The following is a 24100-nucleotide window of genomic DNA, read 5'->3' on the forward strand; positions in this document are numbered from 1 at the left end:
TCGTGGTGAAGAAGGAGCTGAGTCGAAAGGCGAAGCTCTCTATTTACCAGTCGATCTACGTTCCTACCCTCACCTATGGTCACGAACTGTGGGTAGTGACCGAAAGAACGAGATCGCGAATACAAGCGGCCGAAATGAGTTTTCTCCGCAGGGTGTCCGGGCTCTCCCTTAGAGATAGGGTGAGAAGCTCGGTCATCCGGGAGGGGCTCAGAGTAGAACCGCTGCTCCTCCGCGTCGAGAGGGGCCAGTAGAGGTGGCTCGGGCATCTGATAAGGATGCCTCCTGGACGCCTCCCTGGTGAGGTGTTCTGGGCACGTCCCACTGGGAAGAGGCCCCGGGGAAGACCCAGGACACGCTGGAGGGACTATGTCTCCCGGCTGGCCTGGGAACGCCTCGGAGTCCCCCAGGAAGAGCTGGTGGAAGTGGCCGGGGAGAGGAAAGTCTGGGCCTCCCTGCTTAGGTTGCTGCCCCCGCGACCCGACCTCCGGACAAGCGGAAGATGATGGATGGATGTTCTCTCGTTGTTTATGATTATTGACCTATGCACCTTTTGTAAAGCTCTTTCTTGTAGGTCGCTTTGGATGAAAGTGTCTGCTAAATAACTTAATGTAAATGCAAAGGAGAACTGTTTGTGTGTGTAGGTAGATTACATTATGTGCATGCGTGGTGAGTGAGCGAAAGAAAGTGAGACAGCCAGATGTAGGGGGATGAGATCCCAATCAATATACTGAAACAGTGGGATGGTCAACATTCAGTGAATCAAATAACCAGGATTTTAAGATATGCTTTTATTGAAGCAGGTCTAGTAGCAGAGCCAAGCCCGATTGGTGGAGGAGGCTGGTAGCAGAGCCAAGCCAAATGCAGTTTGGTAGAGGCTGGTAGCAGAGCCAAGCCTGATGCGGTTTGTGGAGGCTGGTAGCAGAGCCAGGCCTGGGGTCCTGAGAGGAAGAGTGTGATTACTGGGATGCACAGAATGAATGATGATGATGTGAAGGGTGCATACATAGTTACCAGGCATTGAACTCGGCAGAGAGTCCTAGTGGATCACGGAAGAGCAGCAGCTCAAGCAGATTCCCCGGGAAGCCTGGATAGATGACAGGGATAAGCAGAGAAGAAGGGGAAGGGTGGGAGGGTGACAATAACATGCTAGCACAAGGACCAAACGAACGGAAGAGACTTTATACTGAACTCGTAATTGAAACGGGGAGTTCGGTCGCATTCCTCCGTGCTTTAACTGGGCTGATGCGTATTAGTTAATTGGAGTCTTGGTTTGTAATTGAAAACGGGGAGTTTGGTTCGGTCGCATTCCTCCATGCTTTAAGTTAATGAATCTAACTCCATTTAACTCAAAAGACATCACTTGTCAGCAAACCTTTCTGCTAGTAAGCTACTAACCCTAGTGATAGGTGTAGCAGGTTCATCAACTTGGAAGCCTAAAAGGCAGGTAATTAAGCAGTCATCCCAAACATCATGGCACAAGGATGTTGCTATTCTTGAAAAACTGTGTAAAGGCCACAAGGAACAGATTAGTCAAGAAAATGTTTTATAAATATTTGTATAATCATAATAGACTTGCCATTTTATTGTAAAAGTAGGTAAATAGATTATTTGGAATATGCAGATACAACTTAGCCAGTCGTCTTAAACGCACTGGGAAGGGTGATTTGCACAGTGTGAAATTTGTCGGTTTATATTATAAACAGTGAGCCTTACAAGAAGTGTCTAACAGGTGCTGGTACTGTACTTTTTTTTAAGTTTGGTACCCACAAGTGGTATAAATAAACCAGTTCATACATTTTTCATGGGGAGGAGCAAGGCAGGTTTCAAATCCGTCAAAGGATTAATAATGTATATGTCTGTGAGGCTGAGGACAACTGTATGTGTGTGTGTGTGTGTGTCAGACAGAAAGACAGAAAGCTTGTGTAAGTGTGTACGCCTCTGGGTATGTGCATATTTGTCAGATAGTAAGTTTGTATAATGTGTGTTCACCGAAGTGTGTTTTTGTGTCAGTAAGGTCCATTTCTAAGCTCATGTTTGCAAGGGTTTGACACAAAAGTATTTCACAACAGCCGCCATACCTTCTGTGTCATCAGGCTTTTGCCCTGGGGTGTGTTACCTGGGCTTGGCAGATTCCACCTGAGCCCTACCTCAACCCACATTGGAGGAGACACACTGTTCATAGCAATACCATGAATTATATTTAATGTAACAGTTTCAAACCGATTGGAATTTTGGACAAATGAATATTCCATTAGGTCGCGCTCTGAGAAGGAACAGGTTACTTCACTGAGGCGGGTGACGGGGTTCCCGAATTTCTTGCGCATTTCCATTGATGTCGATTGTGCAGGTTCAAATAAACCGATTCGTGGGACATCTAACAGGATAATTACGGTTGTTATCATGGTAAGAACTTTGAATGTCAAACAATGTAATCATAGAATCACGTCTGAACTTGAATTTGAAACATAAAGCAAAAGGGCGTGGAGAGCGAGACGATCAGAAGAATGTCTGACATTTTGAGTTGTGGATGTAATTATTTTAGAGACTGATTAACGCTGCTTCAGACTTTTAAGATGACCCCAACACGTCCGATAACGCGTTATTTGTCTATTTAAACTGACTTACTTTGATGAATTAAAATCCGTAAGAATCATTGTCATTTGTCTATGGCCGTGATATACCTACGTCATAAAATTGAATTTTTTATACCTTACATGTGTGGTACTTTTAGCATTTAGAAAATGCAATTAAAGATCCTAAAGTAAAAAAATAAATTAAATAAGTTAACTGGTAGGTTAAGAGTTAAGTTTTTCCTCGACGAGGCATGGAAAGACTGTGGTCTGGGCCGCCAATTTACAATAGGGGCACAGTTTGAAACTGGACTGTTCAAACACAGCCAACTCAACAGTGCGTCATATCCCAGGGAAGGAAAACTTTCACCGTTTGTACCAGTAGGCAGCGTGTTCACGCTTCTCTGTAAGAAATCAACTTCAACTCTGCCCCGCGCACATACCTCCGACTACTATATTTATTAGCTTAAACTGCATTCCTTGCCTGCTGTCAGATTTTGAGAACAGCACACAGCGACTGCAAAATGTAGCCTACATACTTGTGCGTTGCGATAAGTTGTAATTACAGTATTTACTACATACCAACTGTTGACTTCCAATTTGGAGTAGAACACTTATACTCAAGCATAACTTTGAAGGTAAGTTTTTCCTAAAAATAGACTATATTTGACAATAGGCCATCTTATTTCTTATACTTTTAATTAACTTAGAAATGATGATGTTTCTATTCTGTGGTCTATAGGTTTTAATGTTCAAAACATGTTCACAAACTACGTAAAGAGTCTGAATGATATGGTTTTTCCTACGGTAAGCTTGAATTTCAACAGCATTCTTGCATGTTTTTGCTATGTTGAGAGTTGCATGGCAATACAGCAAGAGCGTGATGGAAAAACACACCAAATAACCCTTGGACTAAGAACCAACTACGACCCCTCTTCCCTTTCCATTTCCTATTTACGGGGCACTTAATAACCTATATGCTTGTACTGTATGTGTTTTAACCAGTCATGTACAATTCCGGGACTTTATAAAGTGGAATTATTTTTCCTGGAAATTATTAGGGGTTTATGGAAAAATATGTTTTTGTTCTCTCTGAAATATTATACTGAACTGCAACCCATTTTATAATAACATCCAAAATATTATGTCAAAAATCGAAATAGTTTAATTAACAGTAGCCTTTTTGTATTTTACCAGAAAGGGTTCTGTTTCTTTAAATTAATTTTTCTATATTTTAACTTCAAATTACCAATAAATAAAACTGTTTATTGTGCGCCATTCCCACAATTCACAAACTAAGCATTCCATGAAAAATGTTCTCAAGTTTACCAGCAGTTTTTCAGCGCTTTCTTCCTACTTGTCAGTTTATGGGCATGTGTCTCTACATGTCTAATAGTTTTCTCTCTCCCTGTCTCCAGTCCCAGTCCCCAGAACAGCAGAATACTGGGGTCCTGGGCCGTATAGGGAGCTGGTTTTCTCCCTGGAGAGGAAGAAGCCCCTGGAGCCCCACAGGAGATGCATCCCCAACCAGTGAACAAGCCCCCAGGCCAGTAAGAGAAGAGGGGGCTCTGAGGGGGTCCCGAGAAAGGAAGCAGCAGGAGGAGGAGGAAGAAGAGGAGGGCCAAGACTCCCAAGCTAACAAGCCTTGCCTATCCAAGGATTTTTTCTCATGTGAGGAGGACGCCAGGCCATCTGCCCACAGAGCCAGACCTCTGTCAGTCTGGGGCATAGGCAGTGAGCCAGGGGGCGGGCCCGTGGAGGAGGGACATGCTGAGCAGCCACAGAAGAAGGAGGAGGGAAAAAAACAGGCTTCAGAAAACTGGAATCCTGCCTTGGACAGGAATGCTAGTCAGTTGACACATTTTTCATCTTCAGCAGAAGAGGGAGTGGTGGGGGACTCTGACCAGGAACAAACCCAGGCCCACACCCAGACTCAGGCTCAGACAAGCAGGAAGCTGCATGTGTACCTGGAAGAAACCAGTGTAAGCCAGAGCAGTGAAGATTCTGGACAGGAAGTTGTACACACAGTCAAGAAAAGCATCCAGGTGTTCTCCAGGGCAAATAGAATCGATTCCTGTGAGAACACTGATACTGAGGCATCAGAGCGCAAAAGAACACATCTGAACCCTGCCTTGGTGGGAGTGTCACTAAAGTCTTCCATAGAAACACAGTCTTCACCTGAGCTCTCCGGAAGAGAGGCCAACAAAGACACCATGGGGCGAAAAAATTCAGGAAGGAGGAGGTCAAGGAAGACCTCACAGGGAGATGGACGGTCCCAGGAAAACCTGCCCAGCAAAACCCAGCCAACCAATACAGGCTCATCCTCATCAGATAGAAACTCAGGAACCAGTTCCTGCCCAGTGGAGGCAGAAACACACCTGGGAGAGCAGGAGGCAGACTCCTCCCCCACCAAAAACAAAGCTTCTGTGACCTCACCTGAGGGAGCTAGCAACAGGTCGACCTTCAGCACAGTGGATGTGGAAAACAACCTGCAGGACACTGACTCCCCTGTTCTGGCCACACTGGAGTCCATAACAGACACCATGGAAGACATAGATGAGGTGGGTGATAGCCTCTATAGGGTGGAGAGACTGACAGAGACCCCAGAGTCCAAACGTAGGAGTATGAAAGTGTCTCACAGTGAAAAGTTTTTTGCTAAGAAAGTTCTTGTCAATTCGGAGTTGAGCACAGAAGTAAATAACCATGTGGAACAGGATTTTACAAGAGGGATTATTGAAGACACAACTAAAGGCAAAAGGAAACCAGAAATAAACGAAAGGTGAAGTTTTACAACATTATTGTATTGTTATGTAGATATTGTGTTATTGTACCTGTTTCGTGTAATGTTTCTTAATGAACAATGCTCATTAATGTTCTTAATGAACAATACTAATAATAGCACTGTTTGATTGACAAGTTACCGTAATTAAAATATTGTAGCTGTTACATATATTTTAAGGCCAGTCTACGATATTGTGCCTTACTGTCTCTCCCACGCTGACTGACATTTTAACCTTTTAATACTATGTTGATGTACAAGAAAGCAGTATTGTCAAAACAGTATTTTGGGGATATTACATCAGTTATTGAAGAAAAAAACAATGTTTCTCAGTACGGAAGCATGTGTGTGGGATTAAATATTTTTCTGCCTCCAATTACCCTCAGGCCACAAGACATGAGTAAAATGGATGAGGACCCCAAAGCCAGCTCAGCTGCCAGTCGTCTGATTGCTGACAGAATCTACCTGTTTGAAGGGAAGATGCACGGAGATGTTAGTAAGACCTACCCCAGGAGTGCCGATGTCTCTCCAATCAGGAAAGACACTGAAAAGTTCAAAGCAAACATCAAACATGAGCAAGGGGGGCCACATGTGAGGGTGAGGTCAGTGGAACGTGGAAATACCAGGTCCAGCTCCGCTCCCCCCATCAAGGGGAAAGGCCAGACAGTCAGGGAGCGAGTGATGAACTTTGCAGAGGCATGCAAAATGGAGGACAAAATCGTGTTGCCTCAAAATTCTGCTATGACTGGAATGTCCCAAAGATCAACCCCCTCACCCACATCTGCGTCACAGTCATTGAAACAGGACATTCAGGCCTTTATATGCAAAACAGCAACCTCTCAAATCACAGAGATAACATCTGAACCTGCAGGGCGAGAAACTATCTCTGTTGTGGACACACCTGTTTCTCAACTTCAGACAGACTCCAAAACAAAGGCAAAAAAGTTGTCTAAAACTGAGAATGTAGCTGATAGACCTTCCCAAGTAGCCCCCAAAATGGTGCGAGGTGACTTGGTTCAACCAACTCCGGAGGTAGGCCCACACACCAAAACCTCTGGTAGGTCAGGATCAAGGCCAAAGAGGAGGAAAAACAAAGATCCAACGAGCCTTGTGAGTAATAGTATTATCAAACCAGAGCTCCCAAACACAGAACAAGGACTTGTGAGCAGGCGGGAAAAGACAGGTGTAATTAAGGACATTAGTTGTGCAACTGAGAAAGAAGTGAAGACAGTGTCCTCATCACAACCAAAACAATCAAAAGATGATGAATCAGAAACAAAAAAACTGCCACTTAGCAAGGAAGCAATCAGTAAATCATCAGATCTCTCAGACAAACATACTGATTTACTAATTAAAAAAGATGACACCAGAAAACTGGTTGAGGAAAATAGGGAATCGGCCATGTCATCCATCATCAGTAGAGACAACAAACCCAATTCCAACAGTGTAACAGGCAAGCTGACTGATAAGACTATTGATATTCCACCCACAAAGACAGTAGGTCACAAAGAGAAGGCTCAAAGCTCTTCAGTAGCTCATGAAGGACAAAGTGTTTCTAAAGACAAAAGCTTAGACTTTTCTTCCGCATCTGTACCACAGACAAATACGAGTCTTCATGGGGGTACATCCGCATCTGTATCCACAACTGTTGAAAATCAGCCAAAGGACAGATTGGTTGAAAGTTTGGATAAAAATGCAGAGAGCGAGGTAAAAGACAAACCCTCAGGCAACAGCTTAGGCCCTGTTAATGACCAGGGCAAAATGGAGCCTGAGGCCATTGCAGAGGCGTCAAAATCCGAGGCCACTTCCCCAAAGTCAGCTGTACAAGTCCCTGTAACCACTGTTCCATCCTTGCCACTTCACACAGAACCTGTCCACCCAACACCCACTCAGCAGAAAAATAGAACCACTGAATTTCTTGTGACTGGGAGTAATAAGACAGCTAGGACAACCGACAGTGATAAACACATCAAAAAGCCACCTGAGGAATGCTCTGCAAAGTCTCCAAAAGAGTCTCAGAACGAGACTTTATCAGTGTTGAAAACAGAAAAAAACAGGGAGAATGACACAATAAAGCAGGGAGGGGATCCTGCAGCAGAACAAACCAGAACTAACAAAAATGGGGGAGAGTCTACAGTAAAAGCAGTAACGTCTCCTGAACCATCTGTAGATTCTAAAAATAGCTCCTCAGTGACCAAAGGACTAGTAAAGACTAATATTCAAGGGGAGAAAGTGACACATGTGGATTTATCTGTGCTGAAAACAGGGAAATCCAGTGATGACACACTAAAGCAAGGACAGAGTACTGCAGCAGAACAAACCACCTCGATATCAGTGGAGGGAGAGTCTTATGTAAAAGTGAACAAGTCTCCCACACCTCCAGCTTTAGATTCTAATAAAAGCTCCCCTGTGAACAAAGCTCCAGCAAATACCAATAATCAACAGGAGAGACAGAACCCAGTGGCCCCAGCCAAGGAGCCTTTTGTTGGGCTTGGACCAAGACCCAGTGAAGAATTAGATATGGTTAATAGGACGAAGAACATCCTTGTAAAAACTGTGGACCCAAATGACAAAAACTCTGAGAACATTAAAGTGACACATGCAAGTGGTCAATTACCAACTGAGATGGTAGACAAGAACAACATGTTGCTAAATGACAAGAAAGCAGATGGGGGAAGGGATATGGTACAAATCAGTTCATCTATCTCTACCAATACCACTACCAGTACTACTACAGGGGCAGAAAGGCCAGAAGGAAACAATCCAGGGGTAAAAGACCCTGCACCAATTGGTAATGGTAAAATGCCCCCACCCCCAAGCCATAGGGGAGCCACAAAGAAAAGCCCAAATAAAGCTACAAAGCCACCTCCGCTAACAGAGCCCGCCAAACAAAGACCAGCTCAAGACCAGCGTCCATCCCTGAACGAGCTACTCTTGCCCCGTGGATCCTTTGGGGATGGGTCCTCCCAACAGAGGGACACCCCGTCAAGCTGGTTGGATATTGACCAGCGGTTCCCTGCACAGAAGCTCCGCAGCCCTGAGTTTAAGCCAAAACTCAGCTGCTCAGTCAGCGAAAGCAACCTCACTTTGGGGGAGCTGGAGGATGACTTTATCCAGAATATTAAGAAGTTTGGAGTACCTTTTTCCCTGCCCCCGCGCAAACACAGCCACCTCCGACCCCCTCAGCCACCCTTTGCCATGCCCGCCATCCGGGAGGATCGTTTCGAGAAGTCTTTTGACCCTGAGAACTTCACGTTTGGCTTAAGGAAGAAGAGGGAGTTCAGTTTAGAGTCCCCTATAAGCCTCTTAACCAAGATCCAAAGTGTAGAAACGGATGGAGAACAGAAGCCTGCAAGAACTAGTATTGCCGATAGGAGCATGCTTTGCAGGAGCATGGACACCCGCTCCAAACACCTCCAAGACAGGGAAATTACCACAGAGGGAAAAGACAAGGAACAGGGGGAGGAGACAAAAGAGAAAGAGGTGAAGGTGAAACCCCGCCCCTCCCGTTTGGAAGGAAGCTGTATCTTTAACAGCTTGAAAAGTTCCAGGACTAAGAGAGGTGGGGATGTGTCACCTAGCAACCTCTCCCCAGTCTCCCCAATAACACAGCCAGCCCAGCCCTTCCCCACTTCCCCCATTGCGGACCATGTGGTGTTTGCCGACCAGATTCCTCCACATGAAAACAGCTTTCCGTCACAGGCTGTGGTCAGTGACTCAGGTTCTCCGCTTGTTTCCTTTAACGACAAGCTGCCAGAATATTTAGAGAAGTACCTCCCTAAGAAGCCTTCAAGGCCAGTGCTGGGAAAAGAGAAACAACAGTTTAACTCTGAGGTCAGTTTTAGCTTTTCTGTTTATCCCCTTTTTTGTTTGAATCTTTTAAACCTGGGGCTAAGGACCTTGGTGATCTCCTTTGTGAGATTAGATTGTCATTCTGTATGAGTTTATCTTGCAAGTGATATGAAGAATTAATGAAGTACGTTAAATGGCTTGGTTAAATTATTTAAATCTGATTAGCTGCTAAGTATTGTAGCATCTCTATCAATTAATATGAGTAGCTTAAATAGTAATTAAACTGCCAGTTTAACTGCCAATTAAACTGACATGACTGACATGGAAGTGAAGAATGACCCATGGTGTTTTTGGCTAGTTAGACATCTAGTAGTCGGTTTGGCTTGCTAGCCCAGATTATATATATGATTCACTTTATGATGCTTCCAAACACAACCTTGTACCTATGTGTTGGTTAGTTGCTAGAAGCAAAGGTAAAACTTGTCAATACACTTTGATTAGCCAACACATGTTGAATGGTATAGTTTGTTCTCCAGCAATGATCATTACCTGAAAATACATTGCAATACATTATCCATTAAGCAGGAGTCAGGTGGCTGAGCGGTTAGGGAATCGGGCTAGTAATCAGAAGGTTACTGGTTCGATTCCCCGGCAGTGCAAAATGATGTTGTGTCCTTGGGCAAGGGACTTCACCGTACTTGCCTCGGGGGGATGACCCTGTACTTACTGTAAGTCGCTCTGGATAAGAGCGTCTGCTAAATGACTAAATGTAAATGTAAGCAACTGCTTAATCGCAGTATGTTGCCCTTCTGTTTTATTTTGTTGGCAATTAGCCATAGTGTCATATTTTACATACTAAAATAGCTTTGCCTTGGACAGTTGACTTTCATCTGCTTGCCACTACTTCTATTATAAAAATGAATCGAGGAGCATTCTCATAGAACATAGCGATGTTCTCTATGGTTTGATATGTTTCCCATCACCAACTGTTCTATCTGTGTTACAAGTACTTTGTTTTCTTTAAGAAGCTTATCATTTGGCCATTTTATTGATCTTTATCTCATTGGGTTCCTGTCACTGCAGAAGATGGCTGGAGCGACAGGGTTGCTTGTTGGAGATAGAGCAGAGCCCAGTACTAAATCTGAGGTCCTGAAGAGTACTGGGGGATCTCTACCCGCCCCTATTGTTCCTCTACCAACACTACCTCAGGTCCTCCACCCCTTGGCTTCCCCACTAGCGGTTTGTGCCACTGACATAAGGAGACTCTATAGTGTATTTTGCCTGTACAAAAATAACTGTGTGTGTGGCTTGAGTGAGTGTGAACATGAACAAATGTAATACGTCAGCTTGTTTAATTGTAAACAAGTGATATGTTGTTTATGAGTGATTCAAGTGTTTCATGAGATGATTAAATACATGTTATCAGGCAATAGGTCTTGCCGTCAAATAGAGAAGAAACTCTGGGTCTGTAGTGTTTTACTCTTCAATGTTCAATGTAATTATATCAACTGCTTTGATAATGTGGTTTGTTTTGCAGACGGTGGCTATACAGGCATTACATAGACGCCCTGGAAAGGTAGGCTCAGATCAACCTAGATATGCAGCAAAGGGGAATTGAAAGAATTAAAGAGGAAACTGAGAAATACTTTTTTCAGTTCAAAACATCTGCTATTTAAAACGTATTTTATCTGAGTGTTATTCTACTGCTTTGAGTGAGACAAAGCAGTAGAAATTCTCAGATGGGTATAATTAAGAATGAGAGGTAGCGTTGCCAAGGACTGTCAACGATTGTGGTGATGTAATGCATTGTGGGAAATATCTTAGAGACTTTTGTGTGTACTATCTAGGTACTGGGAATTACTAAGCAACTAGAAACCTAGATTTCTAGGGAAGAGGCTGTAGATGAATAACAATGACCACACCACCTGTTCTAATTCCACCAACAATGAGTGACTCACTTTTTTTTTTTTTACATTAGTATGCTATGCAGTTAAAAGCAAGGTTAATAGTTAATGTCCTTCAGTTTGTGACTGACAATTTGGCCTCTTCTCTCTTTATCCTATTGTAGATGGTGTTATATGAGTATGCTCAGTTTGAAGGTCGGGCCTATGAAGTCTTCAGGAATGTGCCGAATGCCACCTCACTGAAACTATCCCCACTGATTTCAGTCAAAGTTGTGAGAGGATGGTGAGTCTGCAAAATTAGAAACACTACGTAGAGTTTATTCTGTCACAGAGGGTATTTCTCAAAGACCAACTGGCTCTGAGGAGAGATGAAAAAATGCTCCCATTTTAGCAACCAGGAGCTACCAGCGAGGCTTGCCTTACCACCTTTAATATTCATCAGGGAATTTAATCGGTCGTCTTATCTGTCATATCAAATAGTCCCCACTCGAGATACTACAGACTCATTGAAACATGAAATTAAGATTGTGATTTACTGCGTGAAAAGCTGCAGTGATAATGAGGTTCAGAATCCATTCTTTGATACAGCAAAGTAAGGAAGATATGTAGGTGTTTCAATCATTTTGTATTGCAAATGTATCATGTGACCAAGTGTCCCCAACTTTACATGACCACACCTTGAACCTGCAGCTGGGTGCTTTATGAGAAGCCTGACTTCACTGGCCGTTGCATTGCCCTGGAGGAGGGGCCTATGGACCTGACCAATGTGTGGGCAGAACCAGGACCTCCAGAGCTACACCCACCAGTTGAACCCCCAATGGTCATTGGCTCCATTCGGCTGGCCGTGTGTGTAAGTGTACTCTCTCCAATTGCCTCATTAATAAATACATATTTAACTGATGTAAAATACAATTATTTCCTGGCTGTGCCATTGACCTCAATAACATTATGATAATGATATGAAGGGAATGTTAATTTGCTCTAAGGAATGTAAAAGTTGCAAGATTTCCATGTATATCTAAACTGGGGCACATATTACATATTTCTTTTTTCTTCCATCCATGTTTTTATTGATTCTCTCTCTCTCTCTTGACTTTTGTAGGACTACAGCATTCCTCACATTGACTTATTCACTGAACCGGAGGGGCATGGCAGAGTGGTCACGTACCATGATGATGCACTGGAGATTTGCACTTTTGGTATTCTTCAGAACACGGCATCAATCAAAGTCCACTCTGGAGTGTAAGTGTCTGTGTATGTATATCTGTTTGGGATCATAATGTGTCAAACTTATCTCAAATCTAGAATTTCAGTTGAAAAATTAAAACCACAAGCACAGTTATTAGTTTTGCTGAATGAGACAACTATATGGGAAGCTAGAAACATTCATTTTTAATTGAAATGGCCGGCATCCACAGTCTTTCCAGAAGCCCAGTTTGTTTAAAAGTGCACGCTAATACAGTGTCTGAACTGTAAACAATAAGTCATTAATTATTATTCAATTCTTGTTCATGAAGAGCATTTGAGCCCCTCAGTATAGTCGACCCTTGACAGGTATAATTGTTATAGTGGCTGGAGGACAACAGAAGAGGAAAAGGGACCATGAACTAATATTTGGACTTAAACAGTGTTCATCCCCTGTATGGTTTTGCATCATGATTTTGCTTTCTTCACTCTAACCCAGGGCCGTAATCATAATATATATTGGGGGACACACATCCTCACCCATATTCAAATCAGGTCAAAATGTCCCCCCCAGTACATTGATATTAAAATATAAATAAAATATAAATGTGCTACGCTTCGACAGGCAACCACGCACGCTGTCCGAAATCATATTCATAACTAAACGTAAAAAAAGAAGGAAAGGAAATCTCCCCAGCAGATTTCATCCCCCCCCAATGTTGACTCCATGGCTACGGCCTTGCTCTAACCTTTAGAATGTTCCACCTGCCACTGCACACTTGAGGGGAAAAAGGAAAGAGGGAAATGTTGTGAGAGATGGTTAAAGGTGAGGAGAGACATGGGTGGGGATAGAAGGATATTTAGAGTAGGACGGAGTGAGTATTACCGTAAGGCTCTGGCACTAGTAGAGAGGTGGAGCTGAAAGGAGTGTTCCACAGTAAAGAGAGGAAGTGAGCGTGAGGGAGAGAGCAATGCAAAGAGGAATAGTTAGAGAGAAAGAAAAGAAGAAAAGTCTGGCAAGGAGAAATCTGTTTTTCTGTGTGAAGGTTTATAGGACATTGTGTGCCCGACTCATTGTCAGAAAACCTACATGGTGGTCAGTAGTAATCAATGTGACCGACATTTTCTGTTTTAGGAATGATCACAGGGTTTGTCACATCTCTCAATTTTTTTCATGGAGAATCAGTGTCCATCAAAACAAAACAAAAATGTCAGTCTTTGATTAACTGCTGCTTTTTTCACAGCAACTCTTCCTGCACTTGTAATGTGAGTCAAATGGAATGTCTGGTTAGCACATTTATTTTCCCGGCTATGTTCAGACATTCTGTATCTAACATAGTGGTGTACAGTAGCATGCATTTCATTCAATGAAACCAAAGTCAATATAGGTGTTTCCTTACGAAACCAAGGTTGGGGTCAGGAGTCTTTTTATTCCTACGTTTATTCGACTCGTAAACAATCAATAGATCAGTTGAACCAAGCCCAGTCTTGGTTGGTGAGAGTAATGGACTATTTTTTAGGTGTTGAGTTTTCTCTGCCCCTTACCTAAAATAGGTGGCTGGTGTTCAGTGATCCGGAGTACCAAGGCATGCTTGCAGTGTTGGAGCAGGGGGAATATCCCTGCCCAGAGTACTGGGGGTTTCCATCTGCCTTCGTTGGATCCCTTAGACCACTCAAAATGGTGGGTGGACCAGAGTTTCTTCTTGACCTTATAATATGAGCCGTCAAATCATCAAAAGATTTGTTGGGGGCTTGTTGGATATCCAAATTTCCTGAGGAATAATTCTAGTTAGTCTTAGAACTATCTAATCTCACAGTATTTACAGTTGTCCATGTACTTAATACAATGTTTCCCAATGTATCCTCCTATGTCCTTTATTCTGGTATATGTGATTGTGTTCAATGATGGAATATATTGCTCATCGCTAAATGCTTGAATACCTGGCATGGTGTGATGCGCAAATAAGATGAACATTTCATTTCCCCAGTGTGTTTTTATATCCTTGACAGGTTTTAATATTCTCTGCCACTTTACATGAGGGCTATTAGGATCACTAGAATGTCAGCTCATTCTCAAAATTAAAATATTCCTAAGTGATCAACCATCACCAACCCCCTTTCACCTCGCGATCACTTTGAAACAACACTGCAGTTAATTATGCAATTTGTAAAATGTCAGTATTTACATAATAGCTGACTTGCCCCCTTTGGGCACGGTGTTTAATCAGAGGGGTTCTTGCTGGATGCTAATGATTTATTTCTCTCCATTCTCCAGGGTGGATTTAAAGTGGAGAATCCCAATGAACAAAAGGTTTGTTTTACTCCAGCTGCTCTTCCCTCCTTTTTTCTCTCATCTCTCTCTCTTTAGTCTTCACACACTTTTTGTCTTCTTTCTTTGTTTCTTTTGTTTTCTCTCTCGCTCTCTCATTCTCTCTGCATTCTGGTCTACATTCTTGGACCAGTCCCAAGATGTGCATTCTTGGACCAGTCACAAGATGTCCCTGTCATCTTAGTTGCACTGACTGCAGAGAAATACTCAAAAGCTATTATGTCATTGTTATCTCAAGACATTGGTTGCCCTCATTCCATTGAAATACCTACCACCTGTTCCATTAGGTTACAAACCTACAGTATTGCAGCTTAGTTTCAGTTTCGGAAGGTGTTCATGCAGGTTTTGGAGGTTTTTGGAGGCAGGTGGCTGAGTGGTGAGGGAGTCGGGCTAGTAATCCGAAGGTTGCCAGTTCGATTCCCGGTCATGCCAACTGACGTTGTGTCCTTGGGCAAGGCACTTCACCCTACTTGCCTCGGGGGAATGTCCCTGTATTCACTGTAAGTCGCTCTGGATAAGAGCGTCTGCTAAATGTCTAAATGTAAAATGTAAATGTTTTGTAAGAGGACCTGAGATAAAAGTTCAGTTCATATTTATTAATTTCCCAAGGGCAATTTGGTTGCAGCGTACAAACAAATAACAACTTCAACAATCCACACCATACAACTAAAACAAACACATAAAACAAATTTAAAGTAAATTAATTAAATGTCTACCTACTAAACATGACCTTATATGTAAAAGCTTTATATCTGAGGGGATACATTAATATCTAAACCGATTTGTTTTACTAATAGGAGTTCTAAAATGAATAGCAGAAGAGAGAAGGTAAAGCTCATGTGTGCATGGGGTGGGAATCATCTATCAATATACTCTGGCCTTTTTCCAACACCTGCATTTGATATATCTGGGCCATGCTCCTCTGCTTCTTCCCAGTTATTTTACTTCCCTGATTTACCATCCTCTCCAGAGAGTTCTTATTTTTCACATGCATTGCATTAAACCAACACACCAGTGAAAAAGATAAGTGAGAAAGTAAGATGAGTAGCACCACTGACAGGCAACACATTGACACTTGTGACTCCAGTCTGTCTTTTTTCTGACCTATGACCTTTGTGTGTCCAGGCTTTGGTGTATGAGCAGTCTGGCTTTCAAGGAGCCTGTGTGGAGATCGAGAGGGATGTCTTTAGTTTTGAGGACGCCACCGACTTGCCAAATCTGAAACTCAAGTCTGTGGGCTCTTTAAAGATCCTTGGAGGACTGTAGGTGTATCTACTCTCTTCAAAACAGCAATTTAGCTATTCATTCTATTATATAATATTTAAATCTATTCTTTATTTTGTTATATAACAAAATATATAACTTCAACTTCAAGAATCTCTCTGTGCCTGAACATAATCATAATCCCTCTTCCTGGCCCAGGTGGGTTGGTTATGAGCAGCCTGGGTTTGAAGGTCACCAGCATGTCCTGGAGGAGGGAGAGTACCTGGACTGGAGGGACTGGGGAGGGGCCTCACAGCATCTGCTGTCTATACGACCAATACTGGCTGTAAGTATCTTGCTCCTAAACTGTGGAACTCACAGTTTAGGAGTTTAGGATTTTCGATAAAAAATATTTTGGTTTAAATCATTTTTTTTATTGTTAATTTCATTGTGTCTGTTCTTATTGTTATTGTATTGTTATGTTTTATGATTGTAATGTTTACTGTACCTTAGAGCTTTGAGTGCAAGAAAGGCACATTACAACTAAAATATTATTATTATTATTATACTACACTTTGGGACCTCCTAGTACAATGGATGATTGAAATGATGATTAATTGGTCTAGTCAGCGTTCTCAATTAGGTGCAGGTTTGCTTTGCAACAGATACAAATAGTAATGAACAGTTTCCAGGCTTGTACATTACTTGGTTTATTACTTTTGGAAGAGTGCGCAGTGAAAGTTGTTGTCTTTCTTTAATTCCAAACAATAGGATTTCATGTCTCCACACCTAGAGATGTTCAGCGAGAGAGACTTTGATGAGTTGGGCGCCAACATCGATCTGCTAGGCCCCATCACCAATCTAGAAGAGACTGGTTACGGGCTCAAGACACAGTCGGTTCACGTTTTTAGCGGAGTGTAAGTCAGCAATCTTAATAACTGGTTGGGTTCGCGCAAAATGAGAAGGAAGGGTGCAGGTATTTTGACAGGAAAACAATCAGACCTCTGCTCAATCCATTATCATGTCATTTCAGGCTGAGTAAAGTAGACAAGTTCACATTCAACTGCTCACCTGCTGCAGAGACATGTCCTGGAAATCTTTACCTACCTGAGGGTTTGAGGGTGTGCTATTGACATGCTTAATGTACAGTGCTTTAGCAGTACCTGTCATCACTAATTTGGCTAGGCTAACTGACTTAACTGGAAAATATGTCTCTCTCAAACAGAAAGAACATTCCTTTCTCTAGTCTAAACAGTCAATTCTTGCAAAACTCTTCAACCTCTTGTAAAATGTTTTCTTTTTGCATCAGTATAGTACACATAAACCATCATTTGAATTCCTGTGTGTTTTGATAGGGTCTTCTTCAGGCGTGTAGTTCAAGAGAAAAGCTAGCTCCCACAGGAACTGGCCACTCCCCTGGTGGCAAGTTGAGACAGTACACCCATCTCCCAGACGCTGAACTCGCCACGCCTTTCTGTCACGGCATTCCCTCTCTCCTTGGTGAAGGAAATTCTAGTTTATGTAAATTGAGATATATCAAAGTATCACCCACTTGAATCCATTCTATTTGAAATGAGCAATCTCCAAGTTGTGTTTACAGAGCACTCAATCTTTTAGTTGTATAATTGCATTATTGGGATTTACTTACACAACAAGCTATGTGTGCTAGAAGGTGAAACAGCACTAATGCACAAACCTGTTTGAAATGCAGCTGGAGTGTACTGTCTCCAAAGACAAAAGGCCTGTTACCCTGTAAGATGTGACTCACAAAATGGTGGATATTAGATTATTTATCCTGTCTTTGGAAACACCGTGCTGGCTAATTGATCCTACTCCTATTGTACCACCCTGTTATTAAATCAGATGGCCTCCTCCCTTGTCTTGTTTATCGGTAGCTGACTAATCTGTGTGGTTAAGTTTGTTGACTCAGCCCTGCATACTCCATGATGACTTGTGTGGGGCAGTAGCGAAGCTGCTGTGGCGCCTATTGTTTTTGTTAGTTTTATTATTATTATTATGCATAGCGATTGGTGCGAAGTTTTGAAATTTGGCACACTAATTTGGAACGGTCTCCTGACTATTTATCACCAAGTTTCATGTCGATCCATGAAGCACTATAGCGCCACCAAGGTGTCAAAGTTGGAGGTGCGCTTACGCCCATAACTTTTGAACTATGAGACCGTTTTTCTTAAGTGAGGTTTCATCGGATTCCTTAGACGCAGACGATTCGACTGAACCCTATGCCCATTGTCGTCCCGAAGGTTTTTCTGTGATTTGCATTTTAAGAAATGACAACTTTTTCAAACTCCTCCTAGGCCGTTGCTGCGATTTTCATGAAAATTGTAAGAGATCATCTTCAGACCATGCAGACAAAAAGTTATCAAAATGGCATCGATAAGTCAAACCGTTCACGAGTTACGCGCAAACGATTTTGACAAAGAGCACGCCATAGCGGACGTGAGGCCTTGTCTCTGCGACGGTTTACCGTATGGAGACGAAACTTGTCATCGCGAGCATGTCATCTAATCATCTTCCTACCACAATCACCTTGATATGTCAAAATATGACTGAATTACAGCTGTTTATACTTATATAAAATATATATATTATACTTATATATACTTATATACAAATCTGACAAAGCTCGCCACGGGAGAAACGGCTTCATTCTTTTTATAAAGTAACCTAACACAGCTTTTCCCAGCAGCAAGAATAGCTCACTGGGATAAGACGTGCTACAGGATTATCTGTTTAGCGAAGCCAGGTACGCCACAGTAGCTGTCTGGCAGTATAATCATAATGGTAACGATAAAGTTTCATTGTCAGGGGATTTATAGTCAAGAAGAGGCGGATTTATTGTGCTTTGTAGATATAACGCTGCTACATCTAGCCAGCGCATTTGGTCTCAAAATGACATTTACCAAACGCATCGGCTTATCGTTACAAAACTCGGTATACATCTTTTTCGCAACGCTGTGAAGGTAATCAAACGTTTCAGGATAGCGCCACCGCGTTGCCGAAAAGTAAATTGCAATTTAAAAAAAGTGAATAATTTTTATTAAAGGTTTTTCTGTGCTTCTTTAGCTACTGAATTTCCATATCGAATGCTGCTTGGCCCCTTCATTGCTGCTTGCAGCTATATTTAAGTTTATATTTGTCCCTCACCAGGTGGGTGGCATTTGAGGATCCTGGTTTCTCTGGGGAGCAGTACGTGTTGGAGAAAGGGCTCTATGGAAGCCCAGAAGACTGGGCGGAAATACACCCAAAAATCTCCTCAGTGATGCCTGTCATGCTGGTAAATCCTGGAATATCAATTCTGCCAGTTAAATAAATTCTATTTGAACCGACTAATTATCTTTCAAAATTGCTCATGTCTGTTCTCATCTTGGGTGTCTTTCAGGATAATTTTGGGAAGTTGGTCAAGTTCAAAGTAAGTATAAATTACATTATTTCAGTTTTTGTAAAATATGTCACAAGTTACGGTAAATGACATACTGTAGCACAGTCATAATAATTGTGTTCCATATACACTACTTCTGTTTCTATATACAGTATATTACATATATAAGATATAAGTATCATCCGTGTTGTTTTAGGTGCAGTTGTTTTCAGAGCCTGGCTTCCAGGGTTCCATCCACGTTCTAGAGGATAGTGTTCAGTCTTTTCCCCAGGGTTTCTCTCTGGGTTCCTGCAGGGTTCTGGCTGGCAGGTAAGAATAAGGAGCATTCTTGGAAAGTTGTCAGCCACTCAGAAATTATGGTGTTTAGTATAATAGCCTTAAAGGCAGGATAGGCAAGTTGTGCGAAGCTAGCTATTTTAGCTTCTTTTTGACACAATTCAAACCAAGATATCCCACCTCCTCTCTTCAAAGCCACTCCCACAAAACTATAGTAACGAGCATTGAGTGGAGGGGCAGAGTGCACGCATGTAGGTAGGTAGACAGACGGGTATCCCATCCAATCAATAGTCAGGGTACCCCTTAACCCGTTAAGGAGTAGCGTCGCACATATGTGATCGTTCGAAAGCAGACCCCACAGCGTAGCATCGCACATGTGATTTCGAACTATTTGACTATTTTCCGATAGACAAAAACTATATGACAAACGCTATAGTATGGCTTCAAAATGTACAATGAGGAAGCTAACAAGTAACCCTAGCAGGTAGTAGTATTGCTACGAGTAATATGCTAGGTTGCTAGGTAACGGAAGCTAACTAAAGCAGGCTAACTTCCGTTTCGGAAAAATAACTCACTCTGGTGGGAGCGTCGGAAATATTTAGAACTCACGCATCTAAGGGTTAATGATGATGTCGGAATGATTTAATATTACCGTCAAACCTTGAGATATATTGGTTGCTATCAAGTTACTTTTGGCAAATATGACAAAAAGTGTTTCTCAACAACATTGCCGACCCTGCCTTTAATATAGTCTCATGTGGATTGACACCTACGTACATTGAGAATATTTTCTTCCAGGAGGCAAAATGATGGTGGGGAAAAAATAACACCTGACATTGTGTCCTATTTTGTGGCTGTAGCTGTACTAATGACTTTGATGCAGTTGGGAGCCTGTGCTTTCATTCCTAATATACATTTGTAGGAAAATCTAAAACAAGTTAAATTATGTAAATGTAATTATTTAATGTCCTATTCAAATATCCCGCAAAGTCAAAATACTGGCAAACGAAAATCCTGATTCCTAAACATAACCACACATAATTGTCACTGTCCTGTGTCTTCATGTGTCCTGTGTTCATGTGTAGCTGGCTGGCATTCGAGGGTGAGGGCTTCACTGAAAGAATGTACGTTTTAGAGGAGGGGGACTACCCGGATCTGAGATCCATGGGGTGTTCGCGAGCCAATGCCTCAATCCTGTCTCTGCAAATTACTGGCTTTGTGAGTAGCCTGAAATGTCATATGTGTGTCTTTCCATCTGCGCTGTGCTGTGCACCACAAGTCAAGGTTGAGTCTGGGTCGATTCTAGAACAATTATTTTAAGTAAACACATTTGTTTCCCTTCTAAGATGACTTGGTGCAATAAAAATAAATGACTGAGACACACACTAATCTATTGGGTGGGTAACAGAAACTTCTGGTTAGGAATTGTGTGTCAGGAAGTATATTTATAGAAGAGTTGATAAGAAAAGAGTTCAGCTAAACAAACAGATGCCAAGAGAGTAAATGTATTTACTTGTGAGGGAATGCTGGTAGTAATAATCCCAAAATACAACAAAAAAAATCTCTCTCCCCCTTTTGCTCTCCAGGAGTTCTCTGTACCCTCCATCACTCTATTTGAGAGGTTGGGCCTACGGGGCAGGAGGGTGGTTATGGCGTCTGGCTGTGTCAACCTTCAATTGGCTGGAGACTGCAGTAGGGTCCAATCTATCATGGTAGATGGGGGAATGTGAGTACACGTTTCTGTGTGTGTGTATTTATGTATAATCCAAGAGTTCCCTAGGATACGACATCCATTATTTACTTTTTAAACAACTCATTAGCCAATTTGCCACAGAGGGACGAACAGTCCACCACACTGTTAGAACAAATTTTCAGCGATGCAGAGAAGACAAACTGTTAAAAACAACAGCAAGGTGTGAAACAACTGAAGAGGCGTCTTCCAGCCCCAATCCAATGTGACCTTTAGAGTCATTAGCTCGCAATAGAGACCTGCTTGAGAGTTGTGTGTGTTAGCGTTAGGAGCACATTGCAACATAACAAATCGATAAAGAGCTATCTCGAGTATCTGCTGGTGACTCATGCAGGCTACTTCATTGTCACAATCATTGTACTTAGAAACAGAAAACAAATCAGAATTGGAACAATACACTTGGCCATTAAGTTTTTGTCTGTGCTACATGCTGTTCTTGTACAACTTTTTATCTATTTGTCTTTTGGCCATGGGCAAGTAAACCATTTTATAGAGTATTCAGGTTGCAAGGCCAGCAGGAATCTAATATTGAGTGACGAGAGACACTTCGATGGTGGTTTGATGGATGAAACAGACACTGTGGAAAGCTGAAATGGGTGTGTGAGATTCGGTCGAAGGGTGCTAACTCTGACTGAGGAATGGGGGAGAGAGCAGGGCAGCATCAAGTCTGTCTGTGTAGTGGGACATTCCTACTGTCAGAGAAGGGAGGGATATAAGACAATGAATGGGATTATTGAGCCCAGAATTTTTATGATGAGATCCACAGAAGTCCATAAAACACACCAATGGGCAGAGCAATCGGTTCATGCTTGTTTATCTATAGTTTATAGAGGGAGGAAATAGCATAATCTCTCTTTGTCTTATTGTCTTATTGAATTTCCTAGTCATAGTGTGTACACAAGCTGAAAAGCATACTATCGGTTCAATAAAACCCGTGATCTATGAGAGAATGTTTTCTTCAGTTTATGTATGGCTCGGGTATTTTCACATATTGAAGATTTTTTTTTTCTCGAATGTTGTCATCTTTCCCAAATGACAGGTGGGTCATCTATGAAAGCATCAATTACAGAGGTGCGCAGATTCTGCTTAAGCCTGGCGAGGTCGCTGACTACCACAAATTCAGCAGCTGGCAGCGAATCGGATCCTTGCGACCACTCATCCAGGTAATCCAAATAGATTTCCTTTAATTGATTAACTTTTTTGGCAGTAAAGGAAGGCTATAACTGTGTGTGTGTCCCCTGAACAGAAACAGGTGTACTTTCGCCTGAGGAACAAACAGACAGGGATGGTGATCGCCGCCACAGGAGAGCTGGACGACTTGAAGCTGATGCGGATCCAGACCATGGAGGAGACGGGTGCAGTGGAAGAGATCTGGCTCTATCAGGACGGCCAGCTTCGCTCCAAGGTACCGTCACCATGGCAACACTGTCCCCGCTATGTACACCCACTAACATAACTGGAATGTGGTGTAAATGCGGCCCTGAAATATCTTCAACTTGGGAGTCTTTAACATGACACATGCGGTTGCCAGGTGACCATCGGGGAATGTGTAAATAAATAAGGAAGTTTTTGACGCATCGTTTGTGGCTTGTTGTGACCATGTGACTATAATTCTGTCTTTGCTTCTCAGTGCAGCTTTAGTTCTAGGTAGAACGTGACCCCCCGATATTGGTGATGATGCTTCACCTGCTATTAGTTTTTTCCACATGACCCGATGTCAACAAAGTTTATTAATAATAATTACAAAACAACTCTTGCCAGTGCTGATTACACTTGAAATGTAAATTTGTAACTCCAAATCCACTGGTCAGTGCATCATGTCTATCCTCTCAGTAGTTAGAAGCTTTTTCCCCTTCTTCCCTGTCCATGTTTCTATATTTTCTTCTCTACCTCCCACCCTCCCCATTTTTGTATCCCTATACTTATCTCCCTGTCTCCTTCTCTCTCTCCATCTTTGCATGTCTGCTAGCTACTGGAGGACTGTTGTCTGAGTCCCACCAGTAGTATGGCGATGGCAGGCAGTCGTCTTGGTCTCTCCCCCCCCAATCCCGAGAAACCGCCCGCCCTGTGGAGCATCACGGCAGACGGCCTCATTCTCCATGCTCCCACCCCCGACCTGCTGCTGGAGGTCAAAGGTTAGACGCCAGCGTGATTGAGACGTGGTGCTGCAGTGTTGTGTTGTATTACCCACGGTCGACCGCAGTTTCTCAGTCCATGGTTGTTTAGGTTTACAGGGAGGCTTGTTGTATAATCCTTGTGAAGGAATGACACTTGGTGGACTACCCGTGTAATGGCAACTTGGAGCAGTATTTTTTTGTAATTTGTGTTTTTCTCGCTCCCTCTGTGCAGGTGGTCAGAACTATGACAAGAACCATGTAATTCTCAATACGTTTGTTCCCAGCAAACTGACTCAAAGATGGACTATTGAGATACTCTGAGGGTTTATGAGAACATGGAACCGGACCTAGTCTCAACAAGGAGCCTCAGTGCTCTGTTGTGCAGCTGCACGGTGGGATGCTGGACATTGGCTGCAGGAAGTAGTATGACCTTTCCATTAAGGTTGTCGACAACAAAGCTTTCTGGAAAAATCTAAAGGATTAAATTACCTGCCCATGGCTTGGTAAAAAAAAAGAAAAAAAAGGACCATATAGTGGTATGTTTACTCATTTGAGAGAAATTAGACTCTTGACACACTATGCAATAAACGACTGTATTATTTTTGATTAATAAATAAATGTTTCCATATTTCATACCAGGCTACCAATTAATTCATGTCATGCATCGAGTGTTTGTATAATTTGTTGTGACAAATATCAAAACCTACCATGGAAACATCAGGTTGACTTATACAACATTAATCACTCAACCACAGATAAAAACTTGTTCTCAATTGCTAAAAATAACTTAAATAG

The 24100-nt window shown here is 42.4% G+C and overlaps 1 protein-coding gene across 3 annotated transcripts; it reads left to right on the forward strand.

The window, feature by feature from the left end:
* The first annotated feature begins 2285 nt into the window (after positions 1 to 2285).
* LOC136947715 (beta/gamma crystallin domain-containing protein 1-like) lies at positions 2286 to 23938 on the forward strand. Of its 3 annotated transcripts, none has more exons than XM_067241864.1 (22): positions 2286 to 2403; positions 3989 to 5349; positions 5736 to 9183; positions 10225 to 10380; positions 10679 to 10717; positions 11210 to 11328; positions 11736 to 11895; positions 12148 to 12287; positions 13785 to 13911; positions 14506 to 14541; positions 15685 to 15821; positions 15982 to 16108; positions 16534 to 16679; positions 18931 to 19057; positions 19163 to 19192; positions 19359 to 19471; positions 20524 to 20656; positions 21025 to 21164; positions 22228 to 22351; positions 22435 to 22593; positions 23158 to 23323; positions 23538 to 23938. In XM_067241864.1, the coding sequence occupies exons 1-22, from the start codon at positions 2401 to 2403 to the stop codon at positions 23624 to 23626; spliced, it is 7080 nt and encodes a 2359-aa protein (XP_067097965.1). In that variant the 5' UTR covers positions 2286 to 2400; the 3' UTR covers positions 23627 to 23938. The 3 variants fall into 3 exon arrangements, with proteins under 3 accessions (XP_067097965.1, XP_067097966.1, XP_067097967.1); XM_067241865.1 differs by having other exon boundaries at positions 10225 to 10350; XM_067241866.1 differs by lacking the exons at positions 18931 to 19057; positions 19163 to 19192; positions 19359 to 19471; ... (4 more) ...; positions 23158 to 23323; positions 23538 to 23938 and adding an exon at positions 17118 to 17636.
* The last annotated feature ends 162 nt before the right edge of the window (positions 23939 to 24100 follow it).

Source organism: Osmerus mordax, chromosome 8 (genome assembly GCF_038355195.1).
Source record: "Osmerus mordax isolate fOsmMor3 chromosome 8, fOsmMor3.pri, whole genome shotgun sequence".
NCBI lineage: Eukaryota > Metazoa > Chordata > Actinopteri > Osmeriformes > Osmeridae > Osmerus > Osmerus mordax.